At 40.2% G+C, this 20,596-nt stretch overlaps 1 protein-coding gene across 2 annotated transcripts; it reads right to left on the minus strand.

The window, feature by feature from the left end:
- Positions 1–429: 429 nt before the first annotated feature.
- Positions 430–19,734, minus strand: LOC109637388 (glycerol kinase-like). Of its 2 annotated transcripts, XM_020099698.2 has the most exons (20): positions 19,486–19,734; positions 16,745–16,818; positions 15,572–15,678; positions 15,349–15,426; positions 13,930–14,009; positions 13,269–13,406; positions 13,078–13,187; positions 12,511–12,577; positions 10,904–10,939; positions 10,453–10,520; positions 9,333–9,375; positions 9,154–9,234; positions 8,949–9,027; positions 8,695–8,791; positions 7,979–8,063; positions 7,186–7,306; positions 6,108–6,251; positions 5,399–5,485; positions 4,706–4,780; positions 430–1,560 (listed from the first exon to the last, which is right to left on the minus strand). In XM_020099698.2, the coding sequence occupies exons 1-19, from the start codon at positions 19,537–19,539 to the stop codon at positions 4,707–4,709; spliced, it is 1,623 nt and encodes a 540-aa protein (XP_019955257.1). In that variant the 5' UTR covers positions 19,540–19,734; the 3' UTR covers positions 430–1,560; position 4,706. The 2 variants fall into 2 exon arrangements, with proteins under 2 accessions (XP_019955257.1, XP_019955258.1); XM_020099699.2 differs by lacking the exon at positions 4,706–4,780.
- Between the last annotated feature and the right edge of the window lie 862 nt (positions 19,735–20,596).

Genomic DNA, 20,596 nt, shown 5'->3' on the forward strand with positions numbered 1-20,596 from the left:
AATCAAGAATCAAAAACATCTTGCACCTAAAAACTCCGTCCACTGGACTCATGAATCACTGACTCAACGCTGCATGTTTTGGGGGAAACATAGCATGATGTCTCTTTTGTCAGTGACATGGCGTGCAGCCAATCCACCATTAAAGGACATGATCTCCACAATCAGCAGGTACGGCTTGCTAGTGTCATGTGTTTGAGGTCAAATTAACATTCTTTAAAACAAGCCTTAGCTACTGTTTAAGAGGAACTGATAGTCATGTTGACAATCAAACGTTAAAAGCTGTGTGAGGTCTACTCTTGTCAAAGGTAGAAGTGGTGCCTCGATGGGGAATCAAACTCTTGAAACCATAAAAAAAGCACTGCTCCACACTGTGTTTCTGTTCTAATCTTAAGCGCATGTAGAGTCAAACATCAGATCAAAGTCTTGGGATTAATTCAAAACTTTAATGTAGTCTGTAGTTGCACATCCCAGATTGGTAAGATTTGAAGTGTCTGTACTCCAACATGATCCCATTCATTTAAAAAATCAAACATACTAATATAAATTCAATAATCACAGCCATCACTAAAAGTTAAATTCATAGCTCCCACTGCACAAGAAATAAATAAACAAACAGGATCTCAATTATATAACTACAAAATAAGGATCCAGGAAAGTTACATTCACATAAATCAAAATTTGGTTCTCACTCATCCACAGATAAACACAAACGTTCTGTTTTCAATGATTATAAATCTGGATACAATCATTTAGAAATCATGTAATTTCATCTTGGTGTCTCCACACTGAATTAAAGTGAGTTTCACGTGGCTCGGATACAAATGGTCGGGCTTGAAAGTGAATATAAAACAGCGATGGTCTTAGACTGACCTCATCAATTAAACTTTTAAAAAATCCCCATCATTCAAATGAATCCGGTTAAAAACACTTAAGAAAGTGCGTGGCTCAATAATCAAACAAGATCGAGATAAACAGTGTCAGCTATACTTCATCTTACATTTAGAACTTTCATCAACTGAAATAAAAATGTTGAGCCTCGCTGCAAAGATCCAGAGTTAATGATTATATTTTCTTTTTTTTTTAGTCCAAAATAGTTTCTACAATTTTTATATTACAACTCCGAGGGCAGCGTTCTCCTTCCTCCGAGAACAAACCCCAGTTTAAATACAAAGTACAACAAGTCAAAACAAAGCACAGGAAATAACAGTACTGTGTCTCCCTTTGTTACAGTGATCAGGTGCAGCAGTGTGACACTTCTACAAACACCACATTTCAGAAGGCAAATTCATCATTTCTACTATGAGGTTGTTCAAGAAAAAAACCGTTGTTCGCATTTAAAAGGAAGAGGAGGAATAAATACACGGACAATGTTTCCCTCGGTGCTACAAGAAGCTCCACAGGTCACTTGATTGCAGCTGCACTTAATGTGGAAGTTTTCAGCCACAGCCATGAGATGCTACTGTGCACTGCATCATGCAGCTGACTGCTCCTGCATCCTCCTCCAGTCTTGTTCCGCAGAGGTCAGCCATGTTGCACTGCAGGTGTGTTACTGCTGCTCATCTGTGATGAAGAAGCAACACAAGGACATTCTGAGACTCACACACATGAAGGTAGAAATAGCTGTCACAGACAGGAAGTGGCTTATTTCCAGTTGAACCATATACTGTCTATGAGAACGGACGACTTGACAGCTCCCCAAAAGCAAAGCCTAATCATCAGCTCCTTCGAGGCTGGCTGCGGTATAGGTGTTAAACTCTGCCTCCTCCATGGTAGCAGAAGGGACATAGACTAAAAAGTCAAAGTACATGTCAGATATTTTTTTTTTTTATCAATTCCATTAATTTTTGGTTTAATTAGGTCATTGATGCTAGAATAATTGGGTGAAACGTCATGACTGACATCTGACACTGACTAGGTTTACATGGACACCAATATTCCGACTACTGACCTCATTCAGAATGAGCCATTATTTCCATTGTCGTGTTTACATGAGTTGCTAATAGAATATTCCTATTCCTCTTCACATGTTACAGAGCATAGTCTGATGTCATTCTGCCAGTTTTAAAAGCCCAATCTGAAACTGTTTAATCCACGATGCTACTGTTTGACCATTTTGGTGTTTTTTGGTGGATGTTGCAAAATCCTTTTTCAAACTCAAACAGGATGTTATTAGGCAATAGGACATGTGCATGTCTACATAGTTCAACTAAGGTCGGAATACTCCACGTCTTAATTCGATCATTGCTTCTTCTGAGTGTGACATTATTTAGGTTAAGATGATCAGAAAATGCTGTTTACATGTCAGTGTCTTATTCAGACTGTTGTGTTAGTTAGATTACTCGTGGAATATTGGTGTCCATGTAAATGCAGTCACCGACTCGCACTTGGCGAAGTAGGACCCCGTTACCACAGTTTCACTCCCCCATCACTAATGAACAGAGTCAAATGACGTCAAAAGCATAAGATGGCAGCGAGGGGAGTGAAGAAGTGTCTTCCATCTTTATTTACAGTCTATGGGTTGAATACACAGTCGTTAGTAATGGGAAATGGTTTAAAATGGCTTGCAACCAGACATGTTCCCCCATGGGGGCTGTTGCTCTGTCACCGAGTATCCAGCTCTTAGCTGTGGGGTTTAAAATGCAGCTGTAAAGTAAACTGTTAAATTTAAGCATAAAGCAGCTACAGCAGATGTATAATGGTCGTCCATCAACCAGCTCAAATGTTTTGTCTAGATTTCATCCTACAGGCCGTTGATCCAGCTTCTCTTGCCTCGATTGTTGCGGTTTATCATTTAGCTTCCCAAGATCGTCAGATCAGACAGGGTTCATACAAACACTAAACAGAAAGCAAATTACACTTAGTCTATGGAAAAGCTCATTTTAAGATACTTTGAAATACTTTGAAAGCTCTGTTCATTGACTCCTTTTGACTTTGTGATCTTTTCTGCTGTTCAAAGTTAATACTTTTTTTATTATATTCACCGTTTCCAATTGTTTTATGTCTACATATAAAAAATATCCTAATTTGTTACCTGCGTTTTGAGCACGTTTATTATTTGACTCACCATTTTCTACCAAAGTAAAGAGTGACAGTGTCAGAGTGACATTGGGCTTCCTGTAAACCACCTCTCTGTCTTCAGACCTCTCGTGGTTCTGAGACATAACCGTTGGTTCAAAACACTAAATGATGTGAAATTCAGACAGCTCAGGTTTCAACCCTTTGTAAACAGCTCGTGTCAGAGCAACAGTCCCTTTCTGTGAGCAGAGAGAGTGAAAAACACAATATATACAGTAACATGCACGCCCACACAACTTAAACACTATGGCAGGACTGATACAAATTGATTTATTTCACCGGCCACAACTGAGGCCTGTACAATGAAGCAGGACTCATCAAGGTGACCTCAGGTTTAGTGACGGCACTGGTTTACTTCATACCAGGGTTAAATCACCGTGGTAACTCATGCTGCATGCCTAACCAGCTCTGCTGCAGCTTTATGGGAACATGCTGAGGTGATAACCACCATCATGTGGCTGCTTAGCGATACGAAGAGATATCCTGTGTATGTGGCTTCATGGTACAGGCCTCTGATGTGGTGGACGTCCTCTTAAACCGTAACTACATTCAGTTGGTTAATTTGTGATGATCTTTAAAGATCATCATTTATCTGAGCTCGAGTGCACCATTTAATATTCCAAATATATCTTTTCTAAAGCTGTATCAGTCCAACCCTTTCAACACACTGTGTCAGTGATGCTTTGAAATGTGACCATGCCCAAGTCAGTTAGTGGCCTGTACTCACCTGGTATGAACATGTGGTTTTTGTGATCCGCTCATAAGCAGACAGCTCTAAGTACAGACAACATTCAGAGGAGGTCTGGGTCACATGTGTCCACATTCTCTGAACAGTGTGAACGCAAATCTGTCCTTGGCCTCCTACTCAGCTGACATCCAATTTTTTTTATTTGTGACCACCGCCACAAAATAAACACTGATCACGACATTATGATCGATACTTTCCTTAAATTGTTAAAATATTTTTTCAGCTTCATTCAGACTCTCCTGACTCGGCCCTCTACCTCTACCACACGCACACGCATGGCTAATTCCGCAGACACTTCTCTCTCTAAGCAGTGCACAAGGTCAGGTTATAGATAAAGGCCCAACCAACACACAGGGACTTTCATATCTAACTCAGATGCCCCAGACAGAGAGACACCAACTTCAACTCTTTTGTGTATTTCACCAGGGACAAGACGTAAGAACACAATGTGGTTTAAGAATGCATATTTAGATTTAACTATCCAATAGGATGCAAACACCTACATGTTACATAGAGAGTGACATCAATTCTAGCCATTCATTGATGTGCTGTTAGAATGGGTGACGGAAGTAGAGGAAGATATTTGGGGATGCTGTGTGAGACATCTTCAGACTTGGAGGTGACAGTTGCTCATGTTACTTTGTTAGTGTTTGTATATTGTTTCACCTTCTGGTCTCCTTGATGCATCAAGTCTAAATTAAACTCTTCTGCTGCTGCCTGAGTTCTCCTTTCACCAGCTTCCAGGAAACTTCCAGAACCAAGGTGTTGAGTTTTGATCACGAGACACATGTAGGGGCCACATGTTAATACCAGGTGTGTACGGGGTCTGTGTTGTAGCACTTCAAAAAGGTCACAAATGGCATGCAACAGCAAATGTAGGACCTTAGGGGTCCACTCTGGTGGGGGGAGGAGTGGGAGGAACTCCCCAGGGGGCACCGTTAATCTTCTTTCCAAAACCTGTCATTGAAGGAAGGAGAGAGCAGCCAAGATGGAACACAGTCACAAACAATTCATGGACATCTCACTGATTAAGTTTAGCTGAAATTTGCCTTTGATAAATATGTGCAAATCAGTGTTTATCTTACTGAATGTGCTTTAATATGATATTTTAAAAAGAACATGTAGAAAAAGATGCTTGGGGAAATTTTAAAATAGCATCATCATAGTTTGTCCAGCAGAGTGCGCGCCAACTCCATTGGTAACAATACTCCGTGTGCAGAGCGCCAACAAGTGAAATAAATCGCTGGAGCTTTAATGTACATTGACTCTAACATTTTCCATCATTCCATCATTGAAAATAGAACACTTGGTTTATGTTTATCTGTGGATGAGTGAGAACAAAATTTTGATTTACGCAAGATTTGTGTGAATCTTTCCTGGATCCTGTCTGCATGATGCTTTTCTTTGTAGTTGTACAATTGAGATCCTGTTTCTCTTTATTTATTACGTATGCAGTGGGTGCTATGAATTTTACTTTTAGTGATGGCTTTGATTATTGATTTTATATTAGTATGTTTGTGTGTGGGGAGTGAGAAAATAGAGGGGGGTGGGGGGGTTATTAAATCAGTTGAATACCATTAGAGTTGCAGCATGGCTCTGTGGTCTCCCAGTTCATGGCTTTCTGGACAGCCTTCTTCCAACGAGCGAAGCGGAACTCGCTCTCTGTTTGTGACGAAGACAAACAGAGGTTAGTGGAGCAGAGCATTTTTTATGAGACAGTCATAACAGTAAAACTGAGCCCACCGCATATTCTGTTAAATACAAGAATAATACACACAGAATGCTGCAGATAAAATAAAGCAGTCGTATTAATGAATGCATGAGTCTCAGCAGTTCCTCTTCACCTGTGATGCTGCAGGAGGCGGGGTCTAATGTCACCCACCCGCTCTGATTGGATCCATCAACCAATTCCACTCTAATTATTAAAAGATTGTGAATGTGAACATATAAGGTAGTGCATTGTAAAATATTACTGATATATGTAGTGAAAGGGAAAAGTACCTGAAAATAAATCTACTTTAACTAAGTTAGGTACAGACACATACAAAAAGTACTTGAATCCAGTAATTAAGTAAATGTACTTTGTTAAATCCCACCACTGGATGGCAGCAGATCACACTATACTTACTACTGCCCTCTGCCCTGACATGGGTACTGTGTGTTTTCTGTTTGTGTATGTGACGGACATACCTACCTTTAACAGTGTAGTTTCACACTAATCACATGCTGAGGATCAACTACTGATTCCAGGATCTACGACAGATCCTTGATTTTGTTTTCTTACCGTCAGAGTTGATCTGAGGTTCATATTTCTCAGAAGTAACATCTGGGAGCTGATCGGGGCTCAGGCTCCACACGTCCACCCCTTCAGCTGCCCCAGCTGCCATGGCTGCACCCAGAGCTGTGGTCTCCGACATGGCAGGTCGTACTGTACCGACACAGGCAGGAACATCAAAAACATTTTTCTAGTGGAGACAATACAACTTAAAAAACTAAGTCCCTGTTCTTAAAAATACCAGAGAGCAAACAGTAGATGACATACTCCCCAGAAATTATATATATAACACCATTATGTAGTTTCATGAAAATGTTTTAAATGGTTTTCAAGTTCTGCTTCAGAAATGAAATGATGAATGCACAGATAATTATAATACTCCCCTGCATTATATTCTGGTAAATAAAAGTTTTACTTTATTCAAAATGTATGTAACAAATAATCAGAGAAGGAAACTGATCAATTTGTAGTTTGTGTATTTTGACTTTGCACAATCTTGCTCTCATGGTAAAACTCATCAAACATATGGATAAATGTGGACTTTGTCATGTCGGTTCAGTTTTGACTTAAAGTCCATGTTCACAGTAAAGTGAGTAAACAAGTAAAGTACACAAGTAAATATGTGCTCTTTACCTCCTCTTGTAATTCAGAGTCAAGTTTGTTCATTCATTCTTGTGTTTGTGTTTTAAACGGGACAAAGGTCAGGGAGGACTTGTTAAGTCCGTGTTCAGACTCATTTCAGGGGGTTACAGATTAAAGAACAGGTTTTACAATTTCACAATTTCACGTTCTTCAATTATTTTATGATTGTCGTCATTTAGCTTCACTTTTCAAAATGTGATTCAGCTCCTCAGCTCTGGCTTTAATACGTTTGCATTCCTTTGCACTTTAGCTTTACTTGTATCTTTGTCACAGAGATAAAATACATGAATACACACTTGTGTTTTGCGTGTATTTATACTCTTTATATACAGTCTATGGTATTTACAGATCTGTCTCTTGAAACAAATGGTGAAACATGAAAACCATAAACCAATACATGTCTATGCCTCAGTGTGTGAGTGCCTGTGTGATGCGCTCCACTTACATACGGGCATGCAGAGGATGTCGGCCTGTAGCTGCATCAGTAATCTATTGGATGTCATGCCTCCATCCACCTGCAGCTGCGTCAGAGGGACCCCACTGTCCTGGTTCATCGCATCAAGGATCTGATACACAGAACACCATTCACTTCAACTCCAACTTCTACCAGCCAGTACATTCACAAAAAAATCCAACCAGGATAGATTACACCCAGTGGGATGTAAATACAGGACTTCTTGTAAAACAAGCATAACAACGACATGGGTAAAATAAACCTGTGATGTATCTGGACTCTGGCTGATCACAGTGTTCTTATGCACTATGCCTCTGTTCTGCTCTTTTTCACAGGTTCTCTTATTGTTGTTTCCTCTGCCAATGATATTGTTTCCATTTGGGCTTTTGTTGGTTTCTAACCAGGATTAGACAAAAACTGCTGAACAGATTTCCATGAAATCTTATGGAGGGCCGGGGTATGACCCATGACCCAATCTGCTTCTGTTTGTATTTTGGTCTGTTTGTTAGTTAGCAGGGTTCAAAAACGCAAAACAGATTAACACAAAACTTGGTGGAATGATGTGGAATGGGTCCGGGAAGAACCTGTTCAAACATGCAGATATGGATCAGGGATTTTTCCCCCCACTTTCTTTAACATTGAGATATAGTGAATTTAAATGTGGTTTCATAAGAGGTCTGATGATGATATTCTAGTTGCAATAGTTATTTACGTCAGCCTCAATGCAACAAAGGGAGAGATCATATATGTCATATATTCAACCGAGTGAAAAGGAGCTGCTCACCTCTCTGGTCTGAAAACAGACGGCTTCCAGAGCAGCAAACGCCAAGTGGCTTCTGTTAGTGAACTGAGTCAGACCACAGATGATGCTGGAAACACAGAGAGAAAGTAAAGCAATTCATTATACAAGCTGCAGTCTGAATGATCTTTTCTACATAACAATTAGGTCAGCTAATAAGTATTTTCATGCTTTCACTTCACTAACATTTCTTGGAGCAGGAGACTAAAAATCAAACATCTTCTAATCTGCCATATCTACGTACTTACTCCAAAAATGTCTGTCTGTCTGTGGAACTGTCCACTTTAGCAAGTTGTTTTCAAAGTGAAGCAAAATGTTAGTTTTGTCGCTGCAATGTCTTATATCAAGACAAATCACAGAAATGACTGAAGTGTTTGAAAAATAACAGCAGTTATGTAAATCATTCAAACTTTTATATATATATAAACCACACGTGAACAGTTTCATTCTACGAAAAACACTGACTATAAAATCTTCATTGCAAATAAACCAGGTAGGATGAACTTCACTCTGCACACGACATCCAGCACACAAAATAAAAAGTGACAGTCTACTGTAGAACTCTTTGAGGACGTCTCATTAATACCAAGGAATAATTCTGAAGTAGCTCCAGAGTAACTCATTTCTATCATAAGATAATAGATTTCAGGGTCAAATAGAAGTTGACTGTTCAGATGTGTTTGAACAGCTGACAATCTCACCCTCTCGCACTGGGTTCCCAGTAGGGGGCGTAGAGCCCAGAGAAAGCCGGTACAAAGTAACAGCCATATGACGTCCCCACTGCAGCTGCTAGTTTCTCTAAATGACAGAAGGAGAAAGGACAGAGGGAAGCCTTGTTATCCGAGTACATTGTTTCTCCACATTATATACAACACACAGTCATTAAGTTTCTACAGTGAGAATTGAAAGAATCACACATTATATTATTTAGCGAATCAATGAGTCATGCAAGTACCAATCTCCGAGGAGGATTGCACAATGCCCATGTTGTCCTTCAGCCACCGCACCACCGCCCCTGCAATGGCCACTGAGCCCTGGGAGGATGAAAGCAAAACATTGGATCCAGAGAACCAGGGAGACAGAAATTGCATTACTACGTAGAGGCAAGTGTAGGAACAAAATCCAGTCCAAAATAGGAACTGATTGAAGATCTCACACACCTCCAGTGCGTAGCAGGCGGGCACGTCCTTTCCCAGTTTGTACGCCACTGTGGTCAGCAGGCCGTGCTCGGACATCACAGGCTGAACCAGTCAGAGGAAAGAACACAAGTAAAGTGAAGTAACAACAGAACAGAGGTCATGAATGTATTTTTAAATATTAGTCCAATGAAATATTTTACCTCGGTCCCTGTATTTCTGAGCAGAAAACAACCAGTCCCATACCTTTCCACAACAAGAGAGAAAGACACATTAGAGACTTGTCTGTTACTGTGTGTCTGAAATATGGCAACAATCACATTTCTCCACACAGTGTAAGTTTAAAATGCTTTTGAAGTTGATCAAAATGGTTGTGAGAAACAACCGTTTCTAACCCTGTTAATTGTTTTCAATGAAACAATACTATTCCTCAGTAAATGTGCTCTGATGAGGCTGTGACTCTGGACTGAGCGAGTGACACTGAGAGCAGAAGCACGATCAGGTCAACAATCAACGCTCATGTTACGTTTTCGTCTGCCTGTTTGCTAGTTTGTAGGATTACGCAAAAGTATTGTACACATAAGATAAGAACCTTTGTTATTTTGGTGTGGATCTGGATCAAGTAGAAGATCCATAACTTTTTTTTTTTAAAAACATTTTACGTTGACTTCCCAGATCTTTTTTTTACCAAAGATCTTTGTTAAAATAAAAATCCTGAGCTGTTGAATTTAAATGTTTTAATAAGTTATGCACTTTCCTAAGTGACCCTCCAGTTCCAAATCATTTAACGTGACAATAAAGGTTTTATTTTTCTATAGATACACAGAGTTTACACGAGTGGCTTTGTTCCAGACTAGTTGAACGGAAAGTTGTCTGTTTAAATGCACATTGAAGAAATGAGATCAGCTTGAAAAAGCATAACAGCTAATGAAGCTAGTTAGAGTCAGACAGATGATTTATGTAAATGTTATGTTAACCTGGCTGCTCTTCGAGCAGGTTTGGCTACTGTTATTTCTTTGGGCTTGATGAAGAAATCTTGCGTTGTTCTTCAGGAAAGTTGATTTTATTTTCTAAGTTTGGGAAAATGGCAGAAGATTTTGTTTTGAAGACTGAGCTGTAAATTATTACTTTATTTTGTAACTGAATAAATTACAATCAACTGTTTGAACAATGCAACGAACATTGTGGCAACACTTGTGTTTAACATTGATCAAATTGTCTCATGTTCTGTAATGCTGACACCCTAGACACACTTGTAACCATTCCGCTAATTAAACAGCACAAACCCCACAACTACTGAAGTGGAGGGAAGAAATGTCTTACGTGTTTTTTGCCTGGCCTTCCTTGAAACACATCTGGCCAACAAGAGCAGCTGATTGGTCACCAAGACACTGAAAGACACAAGTTAAATATCACTTAAAACTTGAGATATGTACTGAGCAGGACATTACATAATGTATACATATACATATTAGCAACAATAAAAAAGCAAATACAACACAGCTCTTTTAGAAAACAAGTCACAAATATAGAAATACAGCCAATAATACTATCAACTATACTAAATATCAAATAAAGTACTGCGTGGTGACAATCACATTAATTTCACCTTTGCAGTTTAAAAATGTGATCGAAACAGGGTGTGTTGTCATACTTAAAGATGCACTGACACTAAACATCTGTCACAGACATAAGGGATAAGTGTTGGTGGGGCTCAAGTGGAAAATGTGTCACGTGTATGATGTCCCCATTCCAACAAAGTTACATAACTCACCCCAGAGACTGGAACTCCTGCTAGAGAGCTGGATTTCTGGTGGGGAGACAGAAACGGACGTAATTAGAGTTTGGATAGATGATGGCACAACAACAATGACTCGTTCTGTTCAGTTCTTTCTTGCCAAACACAAACTAGAGCGAGATGGTGTTCACTGTCACGGCTGGGTGAAGGCAGGCCCCATCGGGACATAGTGCTGTTGCAGGTAATCAAACATGTGACTGTTGCATCACAGGCAAACAACTATCTGTAGCCAAGTATTCAGTAATCCAATATAACAGCAGTTTAAATTAATGTATTACAATATTCTGCAATAACAGCATTGCCTTGTTATGTCACAGTGGTCGGTAATAATAATGTGATAAAAATGGCCACAGCTAAAAAATGGAGCAAGCAACTGATGATTAATGATTGATGATGATGATTAATCTATTATCTGTACAAATGTCCAACCTAATGTGATAAATCCACATCATACAGATGATCAGGATTATCAAGAGTTATCAAAGTCTGTGCAGGGCTTTTTATTATCCAACAGGGAGGTGTTTGTGTTTGTGTTTGTGTACCATTAGATGCACACACGTGGTGTTGATGTGGAAGGATCATTTTCAGGTGTCTCTATTTGACTGAATTTTATGATTTCCATGTAGACAAACGTTCTGATAACTCAAAACATGAGTCGTAACAATCAAAGGCACTGTGTCTAATATTAATTCATTTCTCATAATTGCCAGAGAGGCTGCTATAGTTTGATAAATCAGCCAGTAAAATGTAGTACGCATTGGAAAAAAACAAACAACTAATCAATTCTGCAGCAAAACAGAAATCAGATGCGTTAAATGAGGCAAATAAACAAAGCATGGTGCTGACCTCTGCACTGCAGGACAAGGTGCATGTTGCATAAAAAAAGCTTGAGCACCAGACAGATACCAGGTTGTGGTCAGGAGATAATAAATGGGCAAAGACACACAGAGACACATGATAACACAAGCACTTATTTTATATTTCAGCTAGCTGGAATATGGGCCGATGCACTGCTACAGCCTCTGTATCGTCTCTCTTATCGCATCATCTGCTGCTGCGATAAAGCACCAGAGAAACTTATCAGACCAAGTATCAGGGAGAGACCACCGTAAAGAGCTATACATAATCCTAACTGGTAAAACTGCCATGGTAACATCTAATTCATGCAGCAGGTAGTATGCAATATTAGTATCTTATTCATCTATAATTAGAATGGCTCTCGGTAAATCTCATACCTCCACCAAGGCCCAGTATTCTCATTAAGTTCAAACGTGAAAAATAAAACCTTCTTAATGAGGTCACGTTACAATGTGCATCAAAGGTTACGTCAATAATTTTAACTGGAATTTCTTCTCTACTTTTCCTTTCATCTCTTATCAGTGCATTATCAGCTGTTCGGATTATTACACACTGCATTTTATCAAGTTATATGTTTACCGCAGTGATTTAAATATTTTATTAGACCATTATGAGATCATATTTAGATTAACAACTTTTGAATGAGCTGAATAAGACAAGTGTTGTGCATATGGAGGCGAACGTGCACACACACGAAGAGCGACCTCTGGTTATCGGAGATTTACCATCCAGCCGTAGATTTCAGAGGAGCTTCGGACTTTGGGGAGGATTTGCATGGGGACATCAAAGTACCTGAAAGCAGCAGAGCAAACAGTCACGATGATGCAGATTACAAAATGCACATAACACAAATGATTCTACTGTGACATGCAGCTACAAACGTGACAGAGTGGAAAAGTGAGTGTTTTAGTTAAAAAGTGCTTTTAGGGTTTGAGTATTGAGTTATGTGTACATTCGCTCGTTCTCACTGAAACTCACTGGTTGTACAGTCAGGGCCTAACAGATACAATAACTTCTGCCAAGGAGGTTATATTTTCATCCCCTTCCATTTTGGTTTGTGCAAGAATACACAGAAATGGATTTCAGCAAAACATTTTTGGAAGGATACGCCAGGAAAGAATCCATTCACTTCTGATGTGGATCTGGACAAAAGGCAATTTTTGTATCACTTTCTTTTCATTGTGAGATAGGGTGGAGTTTTTGTTTTTAGATCTTGTGTTAGGTCTGTTAGGTCTTGGTGAAGGTATGTGCTCTCATGAGTGCCACTCTAGTCTTTAAATGTGTCTGCTTACCTGCACAGTTCAGGATCCCAGTCCAGACTGTTGATGTTGAAGAGCATGGTGCGACTGGCATTAGACACATCTGTACAGTGGACGCCCCCGTTCCTGCCCCCCGTCAGGCACTGAGGAAAAATAACAATGGACTAAGTGTGCTTCACACATTGTAAATGAAAGGAGTGCACAGTTTTTAAAACGGATCATACCCAGATGATCCAGGAGTCCACCGTGCCAAACATGGCCCGCCCACTCGCTACTGCCTGTTGGACTTCCTCCACATTGTCGAGAAGCCAACGCAGCTTGACTGCACTGAAGTAGGTGCTGATAGGAAGGCCTGTCTTGTGCTGGAGAGATGAGGACAGCAGTAACAAAAGATTGGTGGGTTAGTTAGGTATAAAGAAGCGTTGTCCTTACAGAACTATGCAAAGACTCAAACAGAAGATCCACAAATATCAGAAAAATGAAAAGATGACCCACACTGTCTTGAGAAGGCTACCCACTAAAAATGATTTAAATTTTTTTTACCTGTCTCAGATCTCTACTTTAAAGTTGCCTCAGTATTTCCAAGGTCTTTACCAATAACTGAAGGTTGTAATAAACCCTGCCTCCTCCATGTTAGTGGATGGAAAATGGACCAATCATAAAATCAAAGTACATGTCACATTAAATTTTCCCTTAGATGTCATTATAGATAGTGCTCCTGAGAGGTCTTGCACAGTGGTAGGGAGAGGAGACGTGTCGTCCATCTTTATACACAGTCTATGCATGTACATTATCTCTAACTGCCTGTTTCGTTTGTATCGGCTTTGTAAACGTTGCAGTCTGAATCAAAACAGATGGTGGCATCTCTGGAGAATCATCTCTCACCTTCAGGTGGTTCTTGTTTTTGCCCGGAGCTTTGTTGATGAGCCTCTCCACTGTGGACTGTGTGCGCAGGTCCAACCAAACTACACACATAGCAGAGAACGAAGACTTACACTTACAGTAGGAACGTAAAGCATTTAACTTTGATATATGAAATGTTGCATGACACCCTAAGACATTTAAGCAGACTTTAAAATTAGAAATGGGACTGAATTAAAAATGATCTTCAAATAGATTCATAAAATCGATTTTAATTACATCCATTGTTTGAGACCTGGAGAGAACGTAAAGAAAAGCAATCGTACAGAAACTACAGCCTTCAGGTAAAAAGCTACAGAGAACCAGCAGCACTGGTTCTACAGAGAGCCATCCACAGGAGGAGTGATAAAGCTGAAACTAAACCTAGTCAACATGCCTGTTAGCTGCATGTCATTCTGTTCTATTCATATCAGTCACACTTGTTGGAATATTGGTCAGGTGATCCGTCCACCACTCTAGTTCAGACTGAAAAAACCCAACAACTGCTGCATGGACTGACTGTGGTGATGTCATGACTGCTCCACCAACACTACCATAGTAGCTCTGACATATGCAGTTCATAGTCTTGAATGGGCTGCCTTGAAATTAGGGCTGTAAATATGATTTTCTTCATTCATCTATTAATGAATCTGTTATTTCAAAAAGTGTCAGAAAAATATGAGTCTTTATATTTCAGATTTCTTTCCTTGTATAATAAACCACCCAAATAAACTAGGTAGGATGAACACAACGTTTTCTAACTTCACTCTGCACCAAGGACTGTTATATAAAAAGTGATAATATATATAGAACTGTTTGAGGACAACTCACTAATGACAAGGAATAATTCTGAAGCAGCTCCACAACACGTTTAAGAACAATCCATCTTAACATTGACTGAACTGCAGTCTTAACAGCAGCAGACTAACCAGCCTATCAAGCTGAGACTAGAGGCCTGGGGGTATGAATAAAAGCCTGTGTATAACTGGCACTGAGGGTTTGAGTGGGCGCTCACTGTGTGTGCTCAGCTCCTACACCACGTGTTGGTGGGTGGTGGGGAAGGGGCGGTCATGACACAGGACACTACACTCTGATGCAACTCATTCATGTGCTGAGCTGTTTCCTGGATGACATAATCCTGATTCCTCAGTAGAAGACTTTAAAAGGAAGTATGGAGAGTTGTGTCAGACAAGTTATTACACCAAGTTTGTTGGGATACTTTACACTGGTTATTACTTTACACTGGTTGTTTTTGAGAGTTTGACCTGTGATTTGACCCAGTTGCAGACAACTGCCGTAGTTTATCTATCCCAGTAAAAGAAGACATGTTCAGCTAGTAACCTTACAGGTACATATAAATCTAAATAAAATATTTGGCAGTGAAGGGAAGTATGATGCACACACCAATGGCATTGTAGAGTGGCTCTCCCGTCTCTTTGTCCCATACCACGGTTGTCTCTCTCTGATTGGTCACTCCCACCGCTGAGAAAAAAAACAAACCACAACATACACGTAAAAAAAAAACAACCCTCCCACAGAGTCCTCTCTGTTAGGTGAGGGGTAACAGCTTGTTTTGTTTCTGTCATGCATTTACAGGAGTGGATGTTGTGGACGAGCAGTGTCCCACCTTTTATGTTGGAGACGTCAATGTTGAGCTGGCTGAGTTTCTCACAAGTCCTCTCCAAGCACTCATAGACAGACTGTATTATCTCCTTGGGGTCTTCCTCCACCCAGCTGATTGAAACACACATACAGGCATGTAAACACAGTGTGTGTGTGTGTGTGTATGTGTGTGTGTGTGTATATGAGAGACAGATTTTAGTTTTTTTAACAATGTTTTTTGCCCACATTGGAGTTTCTCCCCTGCTTTGATCTGTAAGGTCTCGACTTCAGAATGTAAAGTGCCTCAAAATAATGTATGTTGTGACGTGGCTCTATGCAAATAAAATAGAATTGAACTGTATGTGTTTCGCATTTACCAGATAGAGGTCATGATAGTTCAAAGTTGTTAAGTAATTATATTTCAGTGAAGGGCCGCTCCTGAATTGTCTTGAGATAAATGACCACAGCATGAGTGTGTTTCCAGTTATTTTTTTTTTACACATGCACACAAACCCTGGGTCTGAATATGCTGACACACAGATCAATGACAACCTCAGATAACTGCAGCTTCTCACTTCTCAGCTTTTTGTTTATGAACAAGAAAAGATAGGTATTTGTTTGCGTGTAATATACTTTTACTATTTAACAGAGTCAATGCTTTTGTAATTAATTATCTTCTTGTATTTTTTGAACTCAGGCTTTATTTCATCTTTAGCGTGATGATGAAGACAATTCCCTTCATCTGATGCATTATTCTACAAGAACACATCTGCTATTTACACTGGCCTGTACAAAAATGTTGCATCAAATATATACGCTCTAATATCTCTGGTGTTTTTCAACCAGATTTGTATACACAGCAAAATGAATATGTACCAATCAATGAATGATAAAACACCAAGCTGGACCTTGGACACAGTCATGTTGTTAAATAAAGTCAGGCATTCATCTGCAATTAAGTTAAAGTATAACTTAAGTGACGCAGTAAACACAAGGGAGAAACTGCCACTATGTATATTGAATGGATTTGAACATTTATTTTGTTCATATTTGTTTTCATACAAACTTTATTTTATGCCATTTCTATATACAAGATATTTTGCAGGCATGGACTGTAATACTGAATCTCTCTACATTATCTAGAGAGATTAGTTACTAACATGTAAAACTATGCAATAATGAAGGTCAAAGGACTCACCCCTCCTTGGGGAAACTCTGCTTAATTTCTACTTGATGGTGACTGATCAGTTTGGCTGATTTTGCATTGAACACCTATGGAGACAAAAAGGTTTGTAAGAAGGTGACCGGAAAGAAAGGTGGCAGAAGATTCACAAGAAGATGGCACAATGCTGGAGAGGAATAGTGAGTGGAACGACACGCAGTATCCCGTGACACAGGAGAGTCAAGTCAGTGGAAAGATGACGATCATCACTAGCTGGATGGATTTCATCCTGCACCTGACATGAATGTCACATGAATGGGGGTCACATGAATGTCACCCGGGGTGCTGCCAATGACAGCACTAATATACCATGGCATGCCATAGCAGGAAGGCTTAACCTCTCTGCACACAATTCTGCTCATACAGTACGGAAAGTGCTCAAACTGCTGGGTTACATCAGGTCAACGCGGCAAACACTGCACTAGGAAAAACTGAGAGGCATTAACCTCGACGGACACATGACACGCAGATTGCAAAATGTTAAAAACTGCACACATTTCTCAAAAATGTGGTAATGGATTATGAATCAGAGAGAATTCATAGTTTGCACGTAGTGTTTTTGTTTCTCATCTGACCTTTGGACGCTAACATTCACACTGAGTGCCAGGACATGACACTGTGGTTCTAGATGCTAGATGATGAGGTCATCGGCAGTCCTGAGTCAATACACCGTCTACGCCGAGAGCATCACGCTTCACCTCATCCACACCTCCTCATCATCACAGTACAAATATGGAGGAAGCAGCTCCGATCACTATTGTTCTTGAACTATTATTTGCTTTTTGAACTATTGAATCTATTATTTTGCCCGTCCAAAGTCAGGTTCTATTTGTAAACCAGCCTGTTAAAAATCTGTGCCTGTCAGATAACCCAAAAGGATTTCCAACATTGGTTGGGGCATTAACTCTGACGTGTTTGCACAGTTGGGAAATTGCCACAAACAACAGAATTTCTCTGGATCTGCTTCCACTTATCTTCAGCCACAAACACATCATTCACAATAGCGCAGCTCTGGTTACTTTGTACTAGAAGTCCAACTATTGCAGATCTGAGTTTGTAGCTCACAGCAATGGCTCAGTGCACATTCGGAAATACTCACTGTGCTTTTCATTGCCTAGAGATGAATACTCTGGTAACACGTGTAGTACACAAGTACTGCACAGCAAGTATGTGAACAATGCTCACAACGTATCTCGTTTTCTTTGCAAGCAGGTGGCTACACAGCAAGTTTATCTCCTGCCTAAAAGAATGTAGCCACATGCTTCCCAGACCATCTTGCAAAGTGGTCTGAATGATTTGATCTCAAACAGGTCCTCAATGCTCCCTGGGTTCACACTTTTACCTGTCACCTTGTGCTGGGATTAGTCAAGACATATGCTAATACCAGGTCTGTTAAAAAAATCCTTCTTGATTCTCATTCACAAATCAATCATTCACATTCGTCTAGATTCTTTGGAAACTGAAACAGCAAGTTGAACTTGAGTCTCTACAGAGCTCCACCATGCTGTCCCCTCTGTGCCAAGAATCTTCCAGCTGACCTACTTGAGGAAGCCCAACTGGATTCACTTTGGATCACTGTACAGTATTCATTTTGCTCAGCAGCGGAACACAAAGATCAAGCACAACAATCTGATGGGTCTCCTCACAACAGAAAGATAACTTTTAAAGAAGTGTATACAGGACCCACACAGGAGCAGAGATGGAATTATGGATAGGTAACTTATTGAGTTTAGCTGTGTCACACTTTTCATAAGCTTGAACTCCAGAGAATGTCCGCACAATTGGTTCCGGACCTTCTCCAGAGGTTTGTCCTCAGGTGAGGGGTGGTGCAGCAGGCAGAGGCAGGCAATAACACAATAACACATCGATCATCGACAGCTCTCTTGACATCTTCGCTGATGTCTTCTACATGTACCCAAGATATTTGTATTAGTTTAGATTTTTAAATTTTTGCGTCAGTCATGTTTTAGAAACTTCATTGTCACTACCCCCATTTGCAGTGAATCCTACAGAGGATCTCCTGACGTGTTCTCACATTGGCTTACTCAGACATTATCCAATTATTTTTATTTGGGGGCCGGGCGAAGATACTCCAGAGAAATTCGAAGACTTACACTTGGACTTGGTGTCTTACAAACACAATATAACACATAAATACAATGTGGAGCTCTGCACAATAAATACCCTCATAATTCAAAACCTAACCTGAGCAATGGATACATTCACACAATTTTAATAAAGTTCATTTGCTTTACAGTAAGTAACGACCTTTTGCATTTTCAACATATATCAGACTGACTATTGTACAATATTTCTCTGTGTGTAGCCAAATAGAGTTGATAGTCATTTGGTTAACCATTTCATTGTGTGTAAACACCACACCGACAAGCAAAATGTTCATGTTGGGTTCTGCTCCCACTGCTATTGCTCCTATTTTTGTATTTATATTGACTTTGCATGTTCTTCTTCTTGTACAATTGCTTCTTATATTGACTACCCCCCTTACTGCTGAAACATGGCACGTTTCCCAATTATAGGGACACATAGAAGATCATCTTATCTTTAAAAAAAAGTGTTCTTGTTTTAATTCGAAGGGTCCTCACTTGATATCAGCCATGTGGTGACGAGAGCGCGCACGCTACTTGAATGAAGACCCCCCCCCCCCCCCGTCGTGTGTGAAATGCACGTGCACGAGCCGACTATTCCACTCCACTCACCAGAAACCTCGTGGAGCTCGTGCCCTGGTCGATCGCAGCCACCAGTGGATCCATGCTCGTTCCCTCTTTGTGTTCCCGTCGACGCCACGTTTCACACAAACAGCTGCTGCTTGTTTTGTTTTGGTTTTTAAATACCTGCCACGTCCTTCGTCAGGGGGTCGAACCACCGGGACCCTCTGGATCCTGCGGGAGGAGCAAGCGCTGCAGTCGGCCCCTGCTCGCCCTCTGATTGGCTGCTCGTCGGAAGGCGTCGCCGCGTTCCGTCCAATCAGAGTTGGGGGCAAGTTCTCAAGGTACGTTCTTTTTTTACCTCTCAAATCTAGAAACTGGAACACGTGGGTAGATAGATAGATAGATAGATAGACAGATAGATAGATAGATAGATAGATAGATAGATAGATAGATAGATAGATAGATAGATAGATAAATAGATAGATAGATAGATAGATAGATAGATAGATAGACAGACAGACAGACAGACAGACAGACAGACAGTCAGCCTGTGGTGTTACTGGAGAGCTTACAGCTTATTTTCATGGTCCTATAAAATGAACTGGTTCCTACCTCAGCAGCACCACAACTTTATGGGCCCTATTTACATTCCATGGTTTTTAAATTTATTTTAATGTTCAGGAAAGAGCTGAACGTTGAAGTACCAGCTCCTGACAGAAGGCCAATACCCAGTTCTGCATTTTTCTCTTTGGAAACTACAGGACCTCTAAACACTAAAAGAAAGAGAGAAGAATGGATGGACAGAGATAGATAGATAGATGGAGAGACTGTGAGCCTGTGGTGTTACTGGAGAGCTTACAGCTTATTTTCATGGTTGTATAAAATGAACTGGTTCCTCCCTCAGCAGCACCACAATTTTAATGGCACTATTTACATTCCATGGTGTTTTTAATTCATTTTTTCGTTCAGGAAAGAGCTGAATACAAAACACCCAGCTCTCCGTTTTTTTCTTTGGAAACTACAGTGTTACAGTGAGAGGGAAAGTGATTAGGGTTCAACCAATACAGTTCTTACATATGAAACCACAAGGACTTGGAAGCAGCCACCCTCATGAAGTAGTAGAAATATTAGCTTTATCTTCTGTTGGTCTGTGTTTAAT

The sequence above is a fragment of the Paralichthys olivaceus genome, chromosome 10, assembly GCF_024713975.1.
Source record: "Paralichthys olivaceus isolate ysfri-2021 chromosome 10, ASM2471397v2, whole genome shotgun sequence".
NCBI classification, from domain to species: Eukaryota; Metazoa; Chordata; class Actinopteri; order Pleuronectiformes; family Paralichthyidae; genus Paralichthys; species Paralichthys olivaceus.